Source organism: Festucalex cinctus, chromosome 5 (genome assembly GCF_051991245.1).
Source record: "Festucalex cinctus isolate MCC-2025b chromosome 5, RoL_Fcin_1.0, whole genome shotgun sequence".
Classification (NCBI taxonomy): domain Eukaryota; kingdom Metazoa; phylum Chordata; class Actinopteri; order Syngnathiformes; family Syngnathidae; genus Festucalex; species Festucalex cinctus.
The window spans coordinates 23230159-23253476 of NC_135415.1; the positions used below are offsets into that span (position 1 = coordinate 23230159).

Consider the following 23318-nt stretch of genomic DNA (forward strand, 5'->3'; position numbering starts at 1 on the left):
TCTCGGTCCTCACCACGGCTTCATATTAAAATTCATGGCGTCTCTCCGCAGCGAGCACAAATGTCAGCGACGAGGGCCGTGATGTATGCTCTCATTCTCTCGCCTTCCTGTCGCTCCATCCTTCTTTTTCCGCTCTCTTCCCGTCTTTGTTCCAGTCGGCCGGACGCTCAGCGCCTCGTGCTGCTCATGCTGCTGGAGGAAAAGGAGGCAAAGAGAAGCGGACGTGGATGACTGAGTGGGATGTCACGTTGCTCCTCGTTTCGGCTTTTAATCAAGCAGTCTGCCAGGGAATGTGGAAGCTCGTGTTTAGGCCCACGTCCTCACCGCATGTGCGATTAAACCTTCATGCTCGAGTAGTGGTTCTCAAACTGGGGTAACTGGAACCCCTAGGTGCCCTAGAGCTGTTATTTTGGGATCTTTTTTTCCCAGGTAATCAGATGGTATTGATATTTGCATTATTGACGTTTATACACACTACATAATCGAATGAAGGACAATGAATCATCAGTGGCGTGTTTGTGTTTGCGGACTCCTGCTTTAGATGAAACATTGCTAGCGGGAACCTGAACTTATGTTGGGAACACTGACTGCGCTTTCATAAGCTACCTGCAACCATGTTGTTAGTGGAGGCAGTGCCAGTCAGCTAGCGACATTGGATAAATATTGAATTTAATGACAAGTCATGAATATTTAGGGAGGTGTGGGATCCCATGGCATTTAAACAGTGAACATGCTAGTTACCATTTATTGGCGTTAAGATTATGAGGGGGTCCTGGACCCAAAAAGTTGGAATGCGCCCAAACAACTCTAACCATGTCATTGTCATCTCTTTTTGGATGTTACACACGGAGTTAAAACGTCTGCAGAGTGTATTTGCAGAGGGAAAAACGAGGAGTCAAGTGGGCTTTTCCTCCATTTCTCTGCTCTCATAGTGACATTCTAAACACTAGCCGACAGATTTAAAGCCCCAGCAGGGACATCCGGCGCACACTTGGTATAAAAAAATAAATAAGGTAGGAGCAGGAGAGGAGGTGACAGTATTTTTTGGATGTCAGACTGGTCTTAGGTGCGTAAATCTATGTGTAATTCATCTTGTGTATCAAGGGTGGAGGCTAAACAGGAGCGCGTACTGTTTTGTTGGCTCGGCCTCATGTCTGCTCCACAGAGGTTTCCCGTCATCATTCATCCCTTTTCATTTAGCAGGAAGAAGAAGAATTGAGACTTTTTTTTGGAAAGAAGCAGGTTGGACATGTTAGCTCTCGCTCAATATCCTCCAATTGCTTATAATCATTACAGATATTGGAGCCACTAAAACATTTGTGGGCCGGAGATTGTGCGGGGCATAAAAGTAAACGACGTGTATAACTTTGTTCAAACATTTTTGGGCTCCTCGGAGGCTCGTAGAGGCTCGGCGGCCTGCGAAATGTCCAAAAAAAAAAAAAAAAAAGATGGGTCCGGGGTGTGCGTGTGTGTGAGCGCTCACTGCTCAGGGTGTAAGTTATGGTCGTAACTTTCCCACTCTGTCAGGCGCTTTAAGCGTCTGTCCTGCAGGACACATTCACGGGCCGGCCTTAAATAAAGTCCTTTAAATAAAGCTGGGGGGAGCTCAATAATGAGAAAGCGGCCTGTCCGCTTTTTAAATGAACCCGGGCACGGCTCTTATTAATGTCCCCTTATCGCTCATCATGGCCGCTGACCTGCTGCCGTAACCCCGCCTCCCGCCAAGTGGTCGCCAGTCAAGTAATTGAGGGCAATTTTCAAATTAAAATTTAAAACCCTCGTCCATCTTGGAGAGAGAGGAAGGGGGTTTGTGGGGGGCTGAGGTCTTCGCAAGTCGGGCAGGTAGTCCGTGATGAACGAGGGGCATTAATCTCCATGACAGAGCAAGAGAGAGGAGTTAGCGGCGGCGATAGCGGCGCTAACGGATTTAATTAGCATTTAATCAGGCGCCTCGGGGCAGATGGAGGTTGGGGGGGGACGGGGAAAAGAGGAGATCAAACTCCGGCGGCCTTCTGGAGGACGAGGAAGACGAGTCCCGCTTTGCGGCGGGGCCGTGTAGAAGAACAGGCGACTGTGATCCTTTTTTGTGGCGTTAGCCGTGTAATGCTAACGAGCTTGAAGCGCACGAGAAGAAAAACATGAAACATCTGGAATTCAAAGGGAATACCTTAACATCACTTACACAAGGCCGCAGTTGCCCAAACTTGGGTCCCAGGGAAAATATTTGCGGGGGTGTTACAGTCAAAATGCTAAGGCTAATGCTATTTTTTTTCTTCTTTTCGCATTCATCAACCAGCATTTTTATTGAACTCGTACACTATGTGAGTAACATACTGGGGATTGCTGAGATATACTGTGGTAATCTGTGTTAATGTGATACCTTCAGGGTCCTTAATTTTCATTACATTTTATTTATAGACAGAACTCAGGCCACATCCGGCCCGCCCTCACAGTGACCATAATTTCAAAGTAAATGCTTTTATTTTGAAAGTTGTGCTTTGATTTGATGCGCACATGCGTGGATGCGAGTCAGTGTTGCAAGGTGTACGATAATTATCAGATTTATACGATAATTTGACCCTCTGTATGATGTATGATCAATAATTTAAAAAAAAAAAATGGCAGATGTACGATAATTTGACCATAAAAGTAATATAGACTAAAGTTGAGGTTAGCATGTTGGCTTGACCCTTGGCAATTGTTCCAGTTTTTCCATTTAGCCACTTTACAAATTTAATGACTCAGCATAATACAATTTAATTTCATTCAAAACAACAAAAAACGAAACATAATTTACTCAAATAAATAAACATAAAATATGTGAATTAATTAAAATAAATAAATGCATTCAATTTATTTTAATAATTAAAAAAGTTAATTAAACTAATTTAATTTGAAAATAAATTCAAGTTCCATTCTAAATAAATCAAGTCAGTGATGGTGTTGTGGTAGCATCATCATCTGACTTGGGTTCAGGCCGTGTGGGTTCAGTGGCCACTCAGTGACAGAGTGAATTTGATGGTGAATGGTTTTCCATCTCTATATGGCGTATCTGTGATTGACTGTCAGGTGTAGTTTGCCTTTTATGAGCCGGGATAGATTACAACCTGCTAATAGGTAAAGAAATCGGATGTATGGAAGCACATTCATAATTCAAATCCAATTAAAAATATATTTATTTATCATCGTCTCTGTGCACCTGCCTGGTCTACTTTGTTGCCAAAGCACACACATGACAGGAAGGTGACACTTGCAGCTTGAAGAACAACCTCGATCATCATCATGAAGACCTCATGAAGAGTGATCGTCGATGCTGTCTGACGAGGATGATGACATATTGCCCGTTCTTCATCAACCAGTGCAAGTTTTTTTTTTTTTTTTTTTTTTTAACTCATTCACTGCCATTGACGGCAAAAGACGTCAAATGATGCTTTTTTTTTGCTGGCCTGGCAGTGAATGTGTTAAAGGGTCTTTTGTTCCATCTTCAAACTCTACTCTTTGTATTAGAGGTGAAAGTTGAAAGCCAGACTGACTGACAGCTGCGGTGAGTAAACGTCAGCCTTGATGTGGCGGGAAGGCGAGAGATGACGGCGTGGGTTAGGATTTCATATCGTTCTTTTTTTTTTTCGTTTTTGGGCATGAAAGGCAAGCGGCGTGTGATCACGATGTCATTAGAAGTATACACTCAGACAGGCCCGCTTGCGCTCGCTTGCACCCGCGGGACGTCATTACCAGCTGCTCGTGAGCCAGGGACCTGAATGCAGGTCATACACATGCAGGCGCACACGCATAACAATTGGACACCTGAATATGGCCTCTGACAGCACAGAGTTACTTCAGTTTCCAAAACTTGGTGCACATGTCTGTAATCAACATTAATGAGTGCACTGCACACACGCATGACTATTTTGTCCCAGGAAGCGATACGTCACATAACAATTTGACACCTGAGCATGGCCTATGACAGCAGAATTTGCTTAAGATGGTAAAACCCTCAAAATCCAACTCATATTTACAGGATTTTAACACGCTTAACTGCTTGACTATTTTGTCCAAGATCACGAAACAATTGGGCACCTGAGCTTGGCCCATGATGGCAGAGTTATACTACTAGGGATATAACGATAAGGGCAATATCGTGATATCGTGATATTAAAACTGCCACAATATCGTCGTCGTCATGTTCACAATATTTAAAAGGAACACATCTGTTAAAAAAAAGTCAGGTTGATTACATTTGTGCAGTTCTAGCACCCTCTATTGGCGAGTTTATTAGTGCAATTTAATTTTCATTGAGGATGTTTTGGCCTTCTATGTTTTTTATTTTTTATTTTCTTTACAATATTATTTTTTAAATATCTCCAACCCCCCCACAATAACGTGATAATTATCGTATTGTGGCCTTCATATCGTGATTATATCGTATCGTGATATTTGGATATCGTTACATCCCTAATAACAATCAGACACCAAAGCGTGGCCTTCAACAGCAGAGTTGCTTTGAAACTGATGGATTTTGTTTAGGTGAACACTTCTATGAACAATGTTAACAAAGAGTACAGTATTGGCATGTCATGTAACAGACATTTGAGCATGGCTTGTGACTGCATCGTTTCTTTAGTTTCTAAACAGACGAATTCCTCGATATGCAGGTGGACGACAGTAGACACGTGTACGCACGCACGCATGCGTGCACACTTCATTACTGTTCACACACAGACAGTTGTGGTGTTTTTGTGTCAATGTTTAATGAGAGGGGGGTGCCGCGAGTCGAGGGATCTCGCTGCTGTCAAGAGCTCCTGTAAGTCTGCCGTCGCCGCCGCTACCACCTGTTCCCACCCGCTCCCCCAAGACCCCCTGACACACACAAACAGGCAGGCAGCGCAAACACCTGACAAAGTGCAGCGATGTAGTCATCCTGCAGCTCGGCTGACACGACAAAGCAAAAAAAAAAAAAAAAAAAAGGGGGGGGGGTTGGGGGGGCTAGCGAGGGATAACATTTCCACATGACAGGGCAGCGGCTGGACTGGGCTGGCACCCCCTCCCACATACCACGCTCCTGATTTTGGCTGCACATATGCTATAATAAATGCACATGCTATTAAAAAAAAACAACAAACAAACAAAAAAAAAACTTGCAGTGCTCTGATAAAACTAGGGATGGAATACAATTCTTCATATCCACAAACAACAACAACAAAAGAGTGCAGCAGAAGACGTCAACATTTCAAAAATTAACTTTTATTTAAACAAAAGAAAAAAAAAGAAAACAAAATCAATTGACTCATTAACAAGATTATAAAACAGTGATTTAGTTACATAAATAAATTGATATCAGCGTATCAAATTTGAATTTCATAAGCATGTATACATGGATCGTCGTAATAAATTAAAAAAAAAAAAAAAAGGAAAAAAAAAAGGAGAGCTTCCTACACAAACAAACAAACAAACAAAAAAAAACAGCTCGAAAGACTCAAGAGGAAATTGTTGAGAGACACCGGACAATGTATGCACTTTTTTTTTTCTTTCATTTTTTTTTTCTCAACCATCAAACACACAAGTGAGGAGCTGCTTTGTCGTCAAAAGCAGGACGAAGAGTTAATAACACAGCCATTCACTTTTTTTTTTTTTTTTTTTTTTACTAATTAAGGACACTAAAGCTGGACCAAGGTGGCTCGCCTCACCCCTTTGAACGCGTTTGGTTGTTAGACAGAACTCCTGTTTGGTTACGTTAAAGCGTTAAGACAAGGCAAGAAGAAAAGGCTGCTTTTTTTTTTTTTCTTTTTTTTTTTCTTTTTTTTTGTCAAGACACACTTAATTAAAAAAAAAAAAAAAAAAGGACACACAAATGATGGTGAGTAAAAGACAGACCTTTGTTGACGGGTGTGCGTGATATGAGACTCAGTGTCGATTTTACTGCATGAGAAAAGAATTGAAACGTGGATTAAAGCGACAAAAATGTGTTACTGGCCCCCAGTGAGTATTTTTGACCTCCTTTCCTGGTCTATATGCTTCGTCAGCAGGAATGAAGTCTTGTCCTCCTGATATGTTTCCATCACATAACCAAAAAACAAACAAACAAAAAAAACAAATAAAAAGGAGACAGAAGTGAGAGAGAGAGCAAACTACAGCGGCTTCAAGTATTTCACATTACATAGAATACTCTGTATAAATTAGTTAACATATACTTTCAGATCCTCCATATTCAGACATATACTATGGCATATATACAGAGTACAATAAATGCTCGCTCATGTTTTTTTTTCTCCTATTTTCATGTAGTCAGTCGTTGGTTTTGTTCCGCCTTTTTTTTTTTTTTTTTTTTTCTTGTGGAGGAAAAGAAGAAATCCCTGAGAACGTTCCGGTGGACAATTAATGGAGCTTGCACACTTTTTTTTTTTTTCTCAACAGTAGAAAGTCTCATTGCAATGACACACACAGGGAAATGAATGACACTGGCCTATTAAAGAAAGAGGGGTGGTATAAAATAATAATAATGACGGAAATGAGATGGGGAGTGATGCGCCTGCTTGTAGCCAATCGGGGGGCAGGGATAAGAGCAAATGACGAACACTGTCTGTTATATTATGTGCCACAAATATCCTCCGTGACGGCACGATTCCGCTGGGAGCAGGTTCCACGCTGCATCAATGAGGTAGTCGCTCCCCCTTCAGCACAGCTTCACTCGTTGGACATAACAATGGGACACCTGCACAGCCCAATTGGAAAATACTCATGTTGGCCTGGAATTCTGTCAAAAAGATTTTGTCAATTATGGTTGATTTTTGTTTGTTTGAAGGTATATTTTCCTTGACAAAGTCAGTGGATTTTGTAAAACTTGCAATTATGTTGGGTATGAATAGTTTTCACATATTCCAGTGGGGACACAATTTTTGCTATTAATACCATTTTAAATTTTCTAACGTGGTGACTATTTCCTGCAAGACAAAATTCATTTTGGGTAATTCGTTGTTATAGTTACAGTGTACAAAAAAACAAAAAAAACAAAAAACACCAACAACAACTCCAGATTGTGAATTTTCTCCAAAAAAACAAAACAAAACAAAGAAATAAAAATAAAAAAAAAAAGTGACTTTTTCGTCATGCATGAATGTTTTTGTTTTGGCAAAAAAATAAAAAATAAAAAATAAATTAGTTGCTGTACAATACAGACATGTACCTACAGATTTTGATAAATTGTTTCTACCAAAAAAACAAAACAAAACAACAACATGAAAACCCCCCAACAATAAACATTTATGATTTTAAATTAAAGGTGACAATATTAATTAACAACTGTGCTGATTGCTTGGAACAGGTGGATGATTGTGTTTCTCAGTCCAAGCACTTACAAAAGCGGAAATATTGGATGATTTCGAGTAGAGCCAAAGGCAAGCTTCTTCATGCCAGGAAACGATACCCAGGTATGATGACATTGACGCACTTACTGCATCATGTCAACAGTTATGTTGCTCACGTCCACTAGAGGGCGTACTGTATTTAAGGCTTTTTTTTTTTTTTTTTTTTTTACAGAAATCCTCTTTTGACACTTTCCATGTTTTGGCAAAAAGCTAAACATTTACAGGTACATACTTCATTTTGTGAGTGGTGTAAGAATATTGAGAAAACAAATGATCAGAATTGGATTTGGTCTGAACAGGTGAATTATTCATCAAACCCGAAATATCTGAATTTTTCCAGTGTATTTGCACAATATGTGCTAAATCACATATGTCCAAATATTTTCCTTTTCTTTTTAATCTTTAAAACACAATCTACAATTTCTCGAAACAGCTGACTACAATGCAGCCTGCAAGCTGCAGTAATAAACATCTCTCTGAGAACAAAGTCTGGAATTTTGATACCGCTCTTGTATTGGATTATGCAGGTGTACCTACTGTTAATTAATCTCTAATCCAGGTTGGATTAAATCGAATGTGCCACGGCTGCAGATAGCTGCATGCATCACATTACACAGGTGGGTGCTAAGAGCACAGTCGTGCGTATTGGCGCTCAGAGAAAACTAATGGCTGCTCAAGTGCTCGAAAAATGCTGACGGTGGCTTTTTTTTAAGCTGTGCAGTGCTGCCTGGCGCCCCCTGTTGGGGGGGGGAGCCCGGGGGCCAAAGGGGAGGTGCAATGTGTGTTTATTTTAAAGCCTTAGTTTCTCTTTCGAGGATGCAGGGTTTTTTTTTTTGTGTGTATGTGTGTTATTTATTTATTATTTTAATAACATGAGCGCTACTGTAGAAGGCCTTCAGCCACGTATCGGTGCATCTCAACACATAGGAAAATGGAATAAATGTTTTGGCGTAAGGGCTGTATTTATTTATTTTTTTTTATATGGACAAATTGGACAAATCTTTTGTGGATAATGAAAAAAATAAATACAAAATAAATTTAAATTAGTATTAGTAGTAAAATTCAAGAATAAAAAATACTAATTACTTTAATAATAAGTGATCAATTACTTATTAAAATATGTTAAATGTATGTGTGTAAATGGTTTATATTACCTTTTTTATTTTTGAAAGGATAGATTGGGCCAAATCATTTGTGGATATTTTTTTCAGCTAAAATTCGTATGTAATATTGGTAACTTAAATTAATAAATGTGGAAAATGGTTTATATTGCCTTTTTTATTTTTAAAAGGATAGAATGGGCCAAATCATTTGTGGATATTTTTTTTTTTAAAGCTAAAATTCATATGTATTATTGGCTTATGTTGCTACTTTTCATTGTATTCTTTACAAAAGGACTATTAAGTTATCTAATCTAGAATTGACTTTTGAGTTCAACGACTGACCTACATTTGGCCGCAATTCAAATGTATTGAGATGCACCCGAGAAAGAAACCGATGTTTGAAAACAAAACGTTGTTCTCCTTTCATACCCACGCAGACGCACAACATTCACGTGACAAATTTCCTCTCGTGAAAAAAACAAAAAAACAAACACTTCTGTACACGTAGTAGTAATAATATTATTATCAATAATAATAATAATAGCGATAATGTTTGTAACGAGAACAACAGCAAGAACAATAATACCGCGTGTGGCTCTGTGGAGTTTGTTTTTTCCTTTTCCGCTTTGTTTCGCCGTCCTCCCTCTGTTTTTTCCTTTCCCGGAAGTTCCAAAAACAAAAAACAAAAAAAGAAAGAAAAGGCAGACTCGAGTGCGTAGAAAAGTATCGGAGTTCAGCCGAAGCGCTCCCTCACCAGCATCATGAGTTTCTTTTTGCCCTTGTAGATCTGTTTGAGGTTGTCTATGAACTGCGTGAACTGGATGTGGCCGTCGTGCGCCATCATGAAGGTCTCGCGCGCCTTGCCCAGGAACTCGATGAACTCGCTGTAGTGCCGCGGGCTGATGTGCGTGAGGCGCGAGTGCGTGGTGTTGATGTAGGCCCCGATGGTGGCGTCCAGCAGCTGCCTGAGCGGCGCCTTGTCCAGCGACATGAGCTTGCCCGAGGTCCGCCGGCTGTGCAGCGCCGACACCATGCCGGGCGTGGTGAGCGTGCAGCGGCGCAGGATGTCCGACAGCACGGTGGCGCACTTGACGCTCTTCACCACCAGGGGGATGACGGCGGCCAGCTCGTTCTTGCCCAGCGAGTGGCTGAGCGCGCAGGCCCACAGCACGTCGTTGATGGCCGGGTGCGTGTCCTGGTTGTAGCTGAGGTTGAGGTGCGTCATGGCCAGCGTGGCCAGCTTGTACGCGCGCATGGGGTAGCCGCGGTGCTCCATGTAGCGCGCGATGGTGAACAGCTGCGTGTAGCTCATGCCCGTGGCGGCGGCGTCCAGGACGATCTGGTAGGCCGTCTCGAAGGCGATGTGGTCCTTCTCGCAGAGCGTCAGGGCCGACAGGGCGCAGTTCTGGGGGTCCTTCATGGCGCACTGCAGGGCCAGCGTGCGCGCCGACGACGCCAGGTTCTCCTGCTGGTGGCAGTCCAGGTGCAGGCGCACGATGGTGCTGTTGGACATGACCGTGGTGGCCACGATGCTGGTGGCCTCCGTGGGGGTGAACAGCGTGAACCAGCTCTGCATGATGCTGTCCAGCGCGTACACGCCTGACGCAAACGCACGCAAAGAGGTGGTCAACACAAACAAATGCCGTGAAGAGCAAAAAAATTGCCATTCATTTCATGCAATCTTAAGGTGAACAAATGCTATATTGGCTTATATAAGTCTTTCTTTAAAGTTATCTGTCTTTTTTTGGGGAGGTTGGGGATATGTATCAAAAGTAATAGTGGTATTTACGATATTACGATTACAATTTTTCATCATAATTAATCGCATGACTTCACTATTAATCGCAAATTTTACATCTGGTCTAAATGTACAATTTGTTTCTAAATTTTCATACTCTGAACATAAAAGTGGACAAAATGTTAAACTCATAGAAATGTGGCTGCATCTTTTAGTCATACAGTAACTTCATAATAACTAGACTAAGTGCAATTTCTGGAGAAATTGCGTGGGAATGCTGAAAGCTGAATGCTAATAGCTGAATGCTAAGATTTGAATGCATTTGGAATGCTTATGAAGTAAATTGAGAGATAAATTATGAAATTATGACCTCGTGGTTACTGGACAATGCACTTTATTAACTGTGCCACCAAGCAGTGTAAGACACCTGGTAATAATGATAAGTTATATGTAGGGAAGTGGGCGTGGCAAGTGATACTTAGAAAAAGTTCAATGTCTGTCCCATTGAAAATGAATGGTGAAAATTTGATATTAAACGTTAAATTGTGCAAATACTGTAAGTAATGTGGAATCAGACGATATATACCCCGGGAGGCTTGAATTTTTTAAGCTAGTTAAAATTTGAACAGTGTAAATTGGAAGTATTATGTGGGAGTTGTTACGTGGCAAAAGTGTGGAGAATAAAAATCACAATAACATATGTGGGAATGCTTGAGCATTCCCACAATAATTCATGAAATTGAGTTAAAATTAAAAAGATGTACAGTACTGTAAAAAAACGAGTGTGATATTGATTTGTGTTGTGGTCATCTTGCTGCCACTAGATGGCATAATTGCATTTGCAAGACGGTGACAGCTCAGCGCATTTTTCTTTTCATATTAAGAGCTATCTAATCTTTAACATGAAGTAACTTTTTAAATTCTGCACATTTTTAACTCATTCAAACCCAAAAACGTATAAATACGTTTTTTAATACTTTGTCCTTCACTCCCAAAAACATTTATACTTTTTTTTTTTTTTTCCAATGTGAGATCATACAGAAGATGCAGTTTCGAACCTGAAGAGGTGGCTTAAAGCAATGGTACGGCCAGCAGGTGGCAGCAGAGTATAAGAGATCAGCCAGGGCCATGTTGCAACAAGCTCTTTTTCAATATTTTCAACAGGTTTGTGAATAATGATCAAACAGCTATATTCTAATGCTAATTGTTGCAAAACGGAAACAGATGAAAGATGACAGAAGAGACTCTAATCTTTCTTTTGGTAGGTTCCATGTTTTTATAGCAATAAAACAATACTCTGTGGGCCTTGCGAAATCAGTCAAAATCCAGTAAGACAGCTGGGAGCGAAGGGGGTTGATCCAGTGAAAATGGCTGGGAGGGAAAATTTGAAAATACACCTTGACCCCAGTCTCCAAAAATATATGTATTATTAAATGTATTCCTCAAACTTCAATTATTTTGCACTTCAAAGAATATATTTTGTTTTTATTGAATTTATTAGGGTTATTTCTCGGGTCCTTTAATTCTTTTTGTATTTATTTTCTTCAAGTGGTAGAATTTATGTCTGGAATAATATTTTCTCATACCTGCTATTGCTGACTATTGTCTTTTGTTTGAATAGTATCACATGATCAAGTCTCCTAACATTTCATACTAAGGAAAAAAAAAAAAGTATGCATCATTCCTGCTGATATCCTATCAAATGGATATTTGTATCAGACAGTACTCTAGGTTGCAATGCCGGTATTTTACCCAATATAGCATTTTTCCTTAAGAGTGCATACAATTAATAATAATTTCTTCTTCCTGTAGTTTCTAGTTCATCATATCATAAAGCTGCCACAAATGGGCATTCCCAACAGAAGCAGACGAGCTCACTTACCAACTTCAGTGGCACATGTGACTAACCAGCGCACCATTTCCCGCCGTCTCCAATTTAACGTGGACAGAGTTATTCTCATCACCTACGTCAGGACAAAAACAAGAGTAAGTAACGGTTGATAACTATGGTAGAAGACTTAACTAGTAGTGTTTCATTTTTGGTAATCTGGGCGCGGGTTACTTACCTGCAGTCCCAGCTCCAGAGCAACTTTTAGCAGCGTGATGTCGGGCAGGCTGTCCATCAGGGTGGCGATCTTGAACGCGTCCTGCGCCAGTTTGAAGATGTGAGACGACGAGTGGATGTTTTTCTGAATGGACTCCAGCACCGTCTCCAGCCTGCGACTGTCACCTGAAATGTCAGAAGAACCCAAACCCACAACTTGAGGATGAGCTAGAGCAGAAATTTCATGCTACATTTTATGGACATTTTATGCTAATTTTTGGATTTTCCTCTTCCTTTTTGGACATTTATGGTAAATTTTGGACAGTTTAAGTCAGGGGTGGCGAGATCCGGTCCTCGAGGGCCGCAGTCCTGCAGGTTTTGGATATTTCCTTTCTTCAACGCAGCTGTTTCATGATCAGCTCATCAGCAAGCTCTGCAGAAGCCTGATAACGAGCCTGTTAATTGGAATCAGCTGCACTTCGAGTAGGGAAATCAAACATGCAGGACTCCGGCCCTCGAGGACCGCAGTTTGCCACCCATGGTTTAAGTCATTAAAAAAAGATCTCTGACATTTTTAAAAAAAATATTTAATTATTCATTTTCATTTCAAAATTAATTCATTTAAATAATTATTTTAACATTTAATTTATTCATTTTTCATTTCATCAATTATTTAAATATTTTTAAAATATTTAATTATTTGTTTTCATTTCAGAATTAATTCATTCAAATAATATTTTATCAAAAAAACAAATATGGAAAAGAAAAACATCAATTTCTATTATTTTTTTTAGCGATTAAGAGCCACATGTGGCTTCAGAGCTGCAGGTTACAGACTGCTCGAAAGTAATACAAGCACTACTTTAAGTAGAATTTTGGGTACTCTCACCACCTCTGCCCTTGAGCACTAAAGTTTGCCCACCCTCGAACTTAAAGCTAGCCCAGCATCTATTTCGCTCCCAATACTTTTGTCCCGTGTAGTGTTTACATGTGTCGCACCTTTGGCCGCGGTGAGCATGGTGGAGGCCAGCTCACACTGCTGAGACTCGATGTGGCTGAGTGTGAACCAGCGCGGGTAGCGGTTGGGCACCACCGACACGATGTGGTGAGGCCGGGACAGGTCGCCCGACGATGCCGTCGACTCCAACACGGGCAACCTGAATGGAAAGACAAGCTCACGATTAGATCCAAAAATATCAACATTTTCACTCACTTTTGTTGCCAGTTCTTTTGACATGATATGTTGTGTTATTTTGAGGAGATGGTAAATTTATACTGTCAAGAGAAGTAGTCATGAGAGTAGAAATAAATTACTCCTAAAACTAAATTATGCAACAAAATGACTGGATTCTTTAATACACACATTTACGGCATGATTCACATTTTGTAGAGCAGGCAGAATAATAACTTTGGCTTATTTGAGATACTTGTTCCTGGTCATGCACAACCACCTGTTGCTAGGCAGAATTTATGAAGCTGCTTTCATGACATTGAAAGCTAACAGGGACAGAGCGGAGGAGGAGGAGCAGGAACAGGGCCAGCACAACCAGAACAGAAACTCTGATGAGCACAGAGCAGGAACCGAGCAGAAACTCGTTCGCAGACAAAACCAGCAGGCACAGGGAGGGACAGAGAGAGACCGAGCAGAACAGGAATATAAACTCAGAATGACAGTAAGAGAGTCAGCAGGAACAGAAAGATTAACTCCGAAGGAAAGAGAGCCAACAATAGGACTAACAAAGATGGACTGAGAGCGCTCCAGCAGGAACAGGAACTCAAAAGGACACCGTGAGAGACAGCGGAAACATAAATTCAAAGGGTCACAGAGAAAGCAAATGGAACAAAAATTCAGGACTCAAACAGAGCAAACAGGAACAAAAACTCAGAAGGAAATGGAAAGATCCCGCAGGAACAGCAACAGAGCCAACAGGAACAGAAACTCAGGGTGAGCCAGCATGAGAAGGAACAGAAAACTCAGAATGAAGGAGCCAGCAAGCAGGAACAGGAACTCAGAAGGAAACAGTGAGTTTCAGCAGGAACTGAAATTCAGATGGCAAGAGAAGCAAGACTGACAGATTAAAAGACAACTTCATATGAAGTCTTAGGTGCTCTGTATTAAATATAAAACATCTGCCGGATGCGGCGTGGCCAATGCATGAATCAGGAGAAAGAAACCGTGACGACTTGAAAGGGACTTGAAAACGCAAACGTGATCCCAACTTCGGCCGTCAGCGACTATTTTCGCTACTCTAATTGCTCCTAATCAACTCAGAGCCAAGCAACACCTGCTGCGGACGGAGCAGCCTCACCCTCTCATCATCCTCATCATCGTCACGGCAACAGGGGGCGGGCCCCTCATCTCCTATTCCGCTTCACTCTTGCGCCACCGCTCACTTTTCAAAAGGTCTCCTCGGCTTCACAAGGCAGCAACCTGGCCTCCTCTCCACCAATCACAAAGCTAATTGAGTCCGCGGGGAAATTAAGGGATTCACCTTCCAGCCGCACAGGGCCTGGACACACATCAAACAAATACCGACACATACACACTCACACACACAGACCTGCCCTTTTGGAGCACATCAAAGCAGCCTGGTAAAAAGCACCACGATGCTAAATGCCAACTTTCAATTCCACCGCGTGTGATGATGTCCGGCATAAAGACACGTTGGAAAACATTCCACTTTCTGCACCACAACTTACTTGCGCGTTCAAGTGGGAAGGCGATAACAACCCTGTTGCTGATATGCGCTACTGTGAACATTTGTACTTGCTGGAAAAATGTTTGGTCTTTAACTACAAGTCCAAGAAACAGTTGCCATGGTTCTATTAAATGAGTCATATAGTCAATGCCCGCATATTGACAGTTCTGTTATTAGCTGGAATACTTACGTAGTACTCTGGCGGCAACTCATTACAAATATTGGTGATTTTTTTTGTTAGGTTTATATCATTTTTGGTGTTTGTCAGTGTTTGAAATGAACGCATAATCGAAGTGAATCTGAAAGTAAGAGTTTGATTTTGCTTCTCTCACGATGCAGCTTCCTAAATGTGTACTTTGCAAGCATTTCCTAACATTTACTAATAAAAGGCGAGTTCATGACTTACATCGTTCATGTACAGTGTGCAGAGTAATTATCCCATGTGCGACGTCACGTCACGTTAGCGCTAGCATGCTATGTAGGCTAGGTTTCTCGCTAATACTACTGATGAGCCTCATTTAAATCTAGTTTTTCGCACTAAAAATATGTAACTACTAAATAGTAATTTATCTAGAATGAGTTCAGGATTGCGTAAATGTTAGCTGCATGTGTTGATGCTTTATGATCCTCCATTATAACTGCGTCTAGTAGGGCAATTATCGTAGATTTTACATTTAGTAAAATGAAATTGTACTTAAAGACGAATAATGCTATCTAAATAAATGTATAAAAACACATTCTTAGATGAAATGCAATGTATTCAACTTATAAGTTAAATACAACTGAACTTATTTAGTGACTTTTATTTATTTTATTTATTTTCTTACCACTACGTCGAGGGCTGAAGTCCTGCAGGTTTTGGAGGTTTCCCTCTTCCAACACAAGCTGATTCTAATCAACAGGATCGTTATCAGCCTTATGAACAGCTTGCTGATGAGCTGATCAAATATCAGCTGTGTTGGAGAAGGGAAACACGCAAAACCTGCAGGACCGCGGCCCTCGAGGACCGAGATTGCCCAGCCCTGCACTAGAGGGAACCAAGTACCATGTACCACACATGGTGACTCTCAGTTTTAGACAGTAGTTTGAGTCCAGCAACCAGGCTGTGACAGCGCTCAAAAGTGCCACTTGAAAGTGGCTCTGGAGCTTCATCCAGCCTAGCTGATCATGTCATGGGTGGTGGAAACTCTTATGGTGGTGGTTATTATGTAACTTAGCCGCACTGTTATCTAACATTATGTGCCCCCTTTACGCAATGTTTAGTGCTGGTACTAGTTTCATTTCAGTAAGTTTCAGCTTCCTGTCCCCTTCATTCTCATTGATTTAATAGATATCAACTTATGTTTTTGTGAACAAATTACTAGGATTTGGACAGTGGTACAAGTCTGATTTTTTGTTGTTTGGAGCATTAGTGTTAAAAAAAAAAAAAGCTATAATATATTTGTCAGTGTTATGTTTTATAATTTCACATCATATTTGTGGTCAATTTGATTTTGTACGTAAGTTTAATACACGCCACTTTGTGCATTAGCACAAAACATCCACACTCCAGCAGGAGGTGATAAAAACCTGGCTGCGATACATGCAACAGTGTGAACATTTGCACTTGTTGGAAAAATGTTGAGTTTTTTTCCCCCCATTTTCTTTCAATGGTCAAGCAACAGCCGGGTTCCTTCCTCTCACACCATCCAAAAAAACAGTCGCTAAAAGCCTCCGCTACACTGGGGGCCTTCCTAGAAGAATCCCGGGGTGCGGCAGAGCAAAGAAAAAAGGGCCCCGGGTAAAAAAGATGGAGGCCTCATCAACATTCCACGCTTTGTTTGGTTTGCACCAGAGAGAGCCAGAGGGCCTCCACTGGATGGGAGCTCGAGAGGACGAGCGGGACTGTTGAAAAATAACCTCCTCAACGTGTTGGGGGTGGAAATCCATAGTGGGCTTTTGTTGTCCCGTATCCTATCCACCGACTGTTGTGCAAGCATTCACTCGAGCACAAGTACAGTCGGACCCCTACTGAGGGATGCAAAATGGTAGATGGAGGCTAGCCATGCATCCACTTTCTGTCGCGCAATAACTCACGGGTGAGCCAGAACCGATCCCAGCTGACGATGAGCGGGAGGCGGGATGTAACCTGCTTCGAGCCAACAGCCAATCACAGAGCGCATATAAAACCAACACAACCAACCATTCACACTCACATTCACACCTTCAGCAGTGTGAAAAACTGTTTGCACCCTTTCCTGATTTTTTTGTTTTTTTTGTTGCACATTTGTCACACTTAAATGTTTCAAAAAACAAATTTTAATACAAGTAAAAACAACGAGTAAATCGGGATGGGTATCGATTCAGATTTCCACAATTGATTTGATTCAATTTTACTTTTATATGGAAGACATTCCCATAAATACCAATGCTGCACAATAGTAGAAACTTCTCTCTTACTTGGTGCATTAGTAAAAATATGAATATTTACATTTATAATTGAATCCAAGACAGTTAAAATTAATCATATATCATGTATGTTTTATTGAACATGGCCTGATCAAAACCATAAATAATAAAAGTATCGATTCATGGTTTTATGAATCGATATTTTAGACCCAGCCCTACAAGTAAACATTTTTTCAGCAGCTTAGAAATAGTACAAAAAACATAAATTGGTAACAGAAAAAAGAAAAATGTGAAAAATTGTGAAGAGTGAACACGTACCCTAACCTTTAGTTATGTCAGCTACAAAACACAAAAGCAACAAAGAAAAAAAAAGCTGGGAAAAAAAACAAACAATGCACCTCTTGGTTTTACTTCAATCCCAATGCCCCAAAATGAGGTATCTGGTCAGCATCACCATGACGACCAGGCCTCCCCTGTGTCACGGTCCTTTCCTCATCTGGACTGTAAACACCCTTCGGCCCCCGTCACTCCTCGAGTGCTCATCCATCAGCTAAGCTGCACATCCGCTGACCAAGAGCCACATCCATACATATAGCACGCTCGGACGCCTCTGGGACCGTCATTTCTTTTCATTGGACAGAATGATACAGCATTTTCAAATGGACTCTTTATTCGGGACTCCTGTACAATCTGTATCGGAGCGGTTTTAGACATTAGACTTTTAAAAGAGTACAACATGTGAGGTGTCGGCCCCAATTTAAAGCCAATGTCATTGCTTTAACATTGTCGCAACGAGAGCATAAACAGTGCTGGCGTCGGCAAAGATTATGCGGCGGATCAAAGGTTGTGGATTATAGCGAGGATCTCGCTTCATTAGCATTGCAAGTGTCGTATCGCCTATGGAAATCTCATATGATAATACCAGCCGCTTCGGATTCAGCTATTTGGCTTTGGAGGAGGGCCGATAAGGAAAATGTGCAAGAGCAACAAGATTCTGATTCTTCTTCATCATCATCTCCTCATCTAAATTTTTTATTTGAAATTCTGGCATGCCCACGAACCAATCAGCAAGCTCCGCCTTGTTCTGGTCTGCCCACGCACAGTTTGAGGACGACAGTACGTTTAAAATTGATACTTAAAAGGAACATAAACGTTGCAGCACATATGCAAATGTTTATTGCGCCTCAATTGTTACTTTAACATATTTTAATTTAAAAAATAATAATTACATGTACATTTTTTACTAGGTGGCACCACTTCAAAGTAAAAGAAAGGTTGATAAATTATATATGATTTTTTTTTCACTTTAAATGATGTTATATACACCCGCTTGCTCAATGGGCAAACCATAATTATTTCTGAAAACTGCAAGTAACTTGCAGCAGTTTATTAATGATACAAATATGTTATAATATTATAAAAAATATGTATATTTTAAACAAATTTCTAAACTCTAAACTAATATGGCGGGGTGTAGCAACAACCTCTTAGCGTTGTTTTGAAGTTTTGGTGGCCATTTTGCCACTTCCTGTTGTCTGGAAAATGACAGAGTGACTATAAGGTCTTATGTCACATGACCAAACCCACAGGTGAACTGTGATGGCCGTTACCCGAGCACTTATGCACTGTGATATCATTTTCAGTGGATAACAAGTGACAAAATGGCCGCCACTTTGGACTTTGTTGCTTAATACCACAAACACAATATGAATCAGAATACTGTTATCGTTTAGACTACTAGGGGTGTATAAAACATAACATTTAAAGGGATACTTGAGCCATTTCCGCAGTAAAAAGTTAATATTTTGTTGATATTTAATGTGGTAACTTTATTATATTTCACGTACAATTAATACCTTTAAAAAGTAATTTCTCTACTTGCCGTCAACTGATGATGACATCAGCTGTGCTGAGGAAGTCAGTAACGACCAATCATGGCTCACTTTGCTCAGCAAACCCAGAAAGCAGGTGAACCATGATTGGTCGTTACTATTTCCTCAGCACAGGTGATGTCATCTTCACTGGACAAGTGAAAACATTTGTTTTTAAAGGTATTAATTGTACATGAAAAATAACGAAGTTATCAAATTCATTGAACTTTTCACTACCTGAAAATTGTTCAATGAGTCAAGTGTTCCTTTCACTTGACTTCATCTTAAAAAAAATCTTTACTGTGTTGGACAACCTTAGCAATTGTTCCTAAACTTGATTTGAAAATGACATTTTATGGCAGAAATTGCCATATTTAAGTTATTTTGTGAGTGGGTTAAAAAAATAATAAAAAAAGACATGTTTAGAAAAAAAACAACATACCGTACTAAAATGATTTTACACTCACTGCAGTTGGAAATCTTGAATGAGTGGGTTAAAAAAAAAAACAACAACAAAAGAAAAACACACATTGGGTCTATTACAGTATTTTCTGCTCATTTTTGAGGGCTTGGGTAGTACATCAACAATGTTGGGATGTTAAAGAAAGGGGCTATGGGTCTTAAAACGGTAAAACAAGATCACATCGAAATAATTAAAACTGCTTTAAAAACGTTTTTAATGTAAATGTCGTTTTTCTTCTTAGAGTGCATTACATTTTGTATACATTTCTACTAAATCGTCATGGAAAAAAACAAAAACTCTCATTACGCAGGTGATTAAATGCTGCAAGTGAGGCAGCCAGATGAAGACGCCTCAAAAAAGCATGTCATGTGAAAAGGTCTCTCTCTCTCTCTGCATGTATCAATGATAATGTTATAATGGGGCCATTAAAATAGCCCTGGCTCCTTTACCTCCTCCCCTATATTTAACTGTCCGCCGTCCCGTGGGAGCGCTGAGCTATACGCTCTCGTATTACACTACGCTACATTACACACATTCATTATGTGCTGAGTAGACACCACCGGGCTCCCAGGAGCACCCATAAGTGGCCCGTATTATTCTAAATCGGCCTGTTTCGCACCACAGCGGGGCGTACGGAGGCGTAACAAGTGAGGGAGGCTGACTCGGGGAAAAGTTTGGGGAGTGAGAAGCACTGCTAAGTGCTTGATTGCCTTCAATATATATAAGTGTGGTGCATTCGCTGTCCACTTCAGTCAATAAATTGTTCACTTTGCACGCAGACAAACATTTTTCCCACACTTCCCAGTTCCTGCTGGCTTTTTTGCATGCAAACCCACGTGTGTGCGTGTGTTTGCGTGGGTGCGTGGATGTGCCCCCCCCCCCCCCCCTCTTCCTCATTACAGCCACACTAATTACACTCTCATTAATGTAATTAATATTCACTGATCCAGCTCCCGTGAGTCACAACATCAAAACACAACAGCGTAGTCTGATTAACACACATTGTCCACACACGGATGCACACACGCGCACTCGGGGAGACCCAAAATAGAGAGATCATACACGAGCGCGAGCAAGGACGGAGGCCAAACCAAACAAGCACGCACGCACACTGCGGTCTGGTGGAGAGTCGAGACATGACAAGATTTAAGTGTAACAATCACGATGCTGAATTAAAAATCCGGTTCAAAATGGCCATTTTGTGCAGCTCATTTCAAACATTCTTAAAGGTCAAAAGTCATGGCAAAAATATGTTTTATGTCCACCCACTTCTAAACAGTTTATATTGTGTTTGAAAAATATGGATTAAGCAGCCATTTTACTCCATGTTGGGGGCGGTGGCCATTTTGCCACTTGCTGTGGACTGAAAATGACATCACTCAGGTAACAATCAATCATGGCTTATCTGTTTCATGGGTTTGGTCACGTGACAAAATGCAACATGGCTGCCCCCCTGAGATGGATAATAACAGATGGATTGTTTCACTTTAAAGGCGCAGTCTGCCGGGTTCACGCACGGATTTTTTTTTTCTTCCCTTACTCATTCACACACGTTAGCTTCTGTGAGTGAGTGAGTGAGTGAGTGAAAAAAAAGAAAAGATCCGTGAGTGCTTTCAAATTGCCGCGGGAGTAACGTCACAGAGCCGACACGTTCGCCCGGCCCCGTTTGCGACACGTCACCCCTCCGCTCTGCGATTGGCTGGAGGGGTGTAAACATCTTTCCACAGAAACGGCCTGCTGTTTACAAAACAAACACAAAGTGACAAAATACAGGCTGGGGGGGTGTGGGGGTTTAGGACGAAATCACCACCAAAGATTAACACAAACCCAGATGTGTAGACTGAGAGAAAGTTAAAGTGTGTACATCCTTTATTTAAAAAGTTCATTTTCCTGAGTGAAACCGGCATACTAGGCCTTTAATTGTTATTCCACAAATGTAATATTAATCAGAGAACATATGACTGTAAAGAAAATTTTCGAGTTGAGCTCCATTTTAACCAACAAATGTACGCTTCTGACTTTATGAGAGGGATGCACAGAAAATTAAAAGTGTAACAACCATCATGAATAATAATTGTGCATTTTTATTATTGCAATACAGTTTATGCACGTGCGTCGTGCGTGTGTGACCCAGTGTGCGAGTGGAGTGGATAACGGCGCGGCTGAGTCACCAGAGAGCGGTGCTCCACCACCGCTCAACGGCCCCTGATTTGTTTGGTGATGACTCAGCACAGATTAAAGTGCTTAACATTCATTCTTGCCTGCATTAAATGGGGTCCCCAACGTCCAGATCTCACCATAACAGAGTGTATGTCAGTAAGGGAGAAAGGTTTTTGTGACTGGTCAGGCGACAACAAAAGGTGGCGATTTAAAAAAAATGAATAAAATAAATAAATAAATAAAAATCACCTACCGCATGGCTCTCAGTGCAATTTTGTACGCCAGTTCAGCGTCATGAGGTAGGAGGGAGGTGAAGAGATAGCGGGCGAAGGTGTGCATGGGGACGCTCTCTCGATGGACGATCTCCCCGAGCCCGGAGTACGGCCCAGCTGCATGCAACAACACGCAAGACGCTCGCGTCAGTCAAAGACACAATGGAAAGCACAGTGATAACGGATGTGAAGCGATTAAAATTTTTGTTGACCACGTTGAATTTGTTTTGATTTGCCAATGTACCAAATTAAAAAATAAATAAATAAATAATCGTAACCGTGATTGCCGTTTTAGCACCACCTATGGTTTGGCGTAATGTGTTTTCACGTGGGCTGAGATATTTTTATATCGTGTAGTGAGGAAAATAATGTGTTTAAAAATAGTAAAGATACATATGGACATAGTCATACAGTGGTCTGTCCGTTTTAACCACGTGGCGTTGAAACAAACAATGATGTCAAAAACCATATGTTCGTGCTTGGCCTTGTCCCACCCCATGCCGTTGTCTCTGGTGGGTTATTTTAAATGCCCTCAACCGCAGACCACATCACAGGGTGGCGGAGTTGCGGCCTCCAGCGGCCGAAGGGGGCTGGCGCTCTCTATTCGAAACAGATCTAGAGGTGGGTGGTCGCACCAGGCCTCGGTTTGGATGCTGATGGGGGTTTGGGTGGAGACGGGAGACAAATTTTGACTCCTCCCTGTCGTGGCATTCGGCACTGTAAATGAACACACTGCTGTATGTGTCGGTGTGTGCGTGTGTGTGCTGACACAATGGGTGTTGCAAAGCTAAGAGTTCATTTTGGTCAGCTCAGTCTCTATTTGCACCACAAAATGAAAGGATGAAAAATGCAACGGTACCTTGACTTGAGCAGTTTTTTCGCTTAAATTTCATTCCACCAATCCCGCCTACCTTCGAGCAGAAAGACGGCCTCCTTGCGGAAGATCTTGACCAACGACTCGTCCAGTTCCACTTCCTGAAGCTTGGCCAGCAGCTGCTCCTCGTTGCGGCACACCTTCTCCTGAGCGTACAGGCCGTCGGGCATCACGCGCTGCTGGCCCAGCCCCATCAGGGCCGTCTCCACCGCCAGCGCCACGTACGACTCGCCGTCGCCCAGCAGTCTCTGCACGGGCATCCGCTGGAGGTCCGCCCGAGTCACCACGCTGGAGCAGTCTGTGGCGAGCAGACGCATTGGCGCTGAGATGAGTATCAGATCAAAG

At 41.5% G+C, this 23318-nt stretch overlaps 1 protein-coding gene across 2 annotated transcripts in view; it reads right to left on the reverse strand.

The window, feature by feature from the left end:
- Positions 1 to 5221: 5221 nt before the first annotated feature.
- Positions 5222 to 23318, reverse strand: part of LOC144019116 (zinc finger SWIM domain-containing protein 6-like) — a 67333-nt gene continuing 49236 nt past the window's right edge. Inside the window, exons 9-14 of one of the 2 annotated variants that reach the window (XM_077521949.1) lie at positions 23011 to 23271; positions 22081 to 22216; positions 13246 to 13403; positions 12269 to 12432; positions 12085 to 12166; positions 5222 to 10063 (exon numbers count right to left, since the gene is read on the reverse strand). In XM_077521949.1, coding sequence (XP_077378075.1) covers positions 9198 to 10063; positions 12085 to 12166; positions 12269 to 12432; positions 13246 to 13403; positions 22081 to 22216; positions 23011 to 23271 — 1667 coding nt within the window. In that variant the 3' untranslated portion in view covers positions 5222 to 9197. Of the gene's footprint in view, positions 10064 to 12084; positions 12167 to 12268; positions 12433 to 13245; positions 13404 to 22080; positions 22217 to 23010; positions 23296 to 23318 lie in introns of both variants that reach the window. The other variant, XM_077521948.1, reaches the window with a different exon arrangement.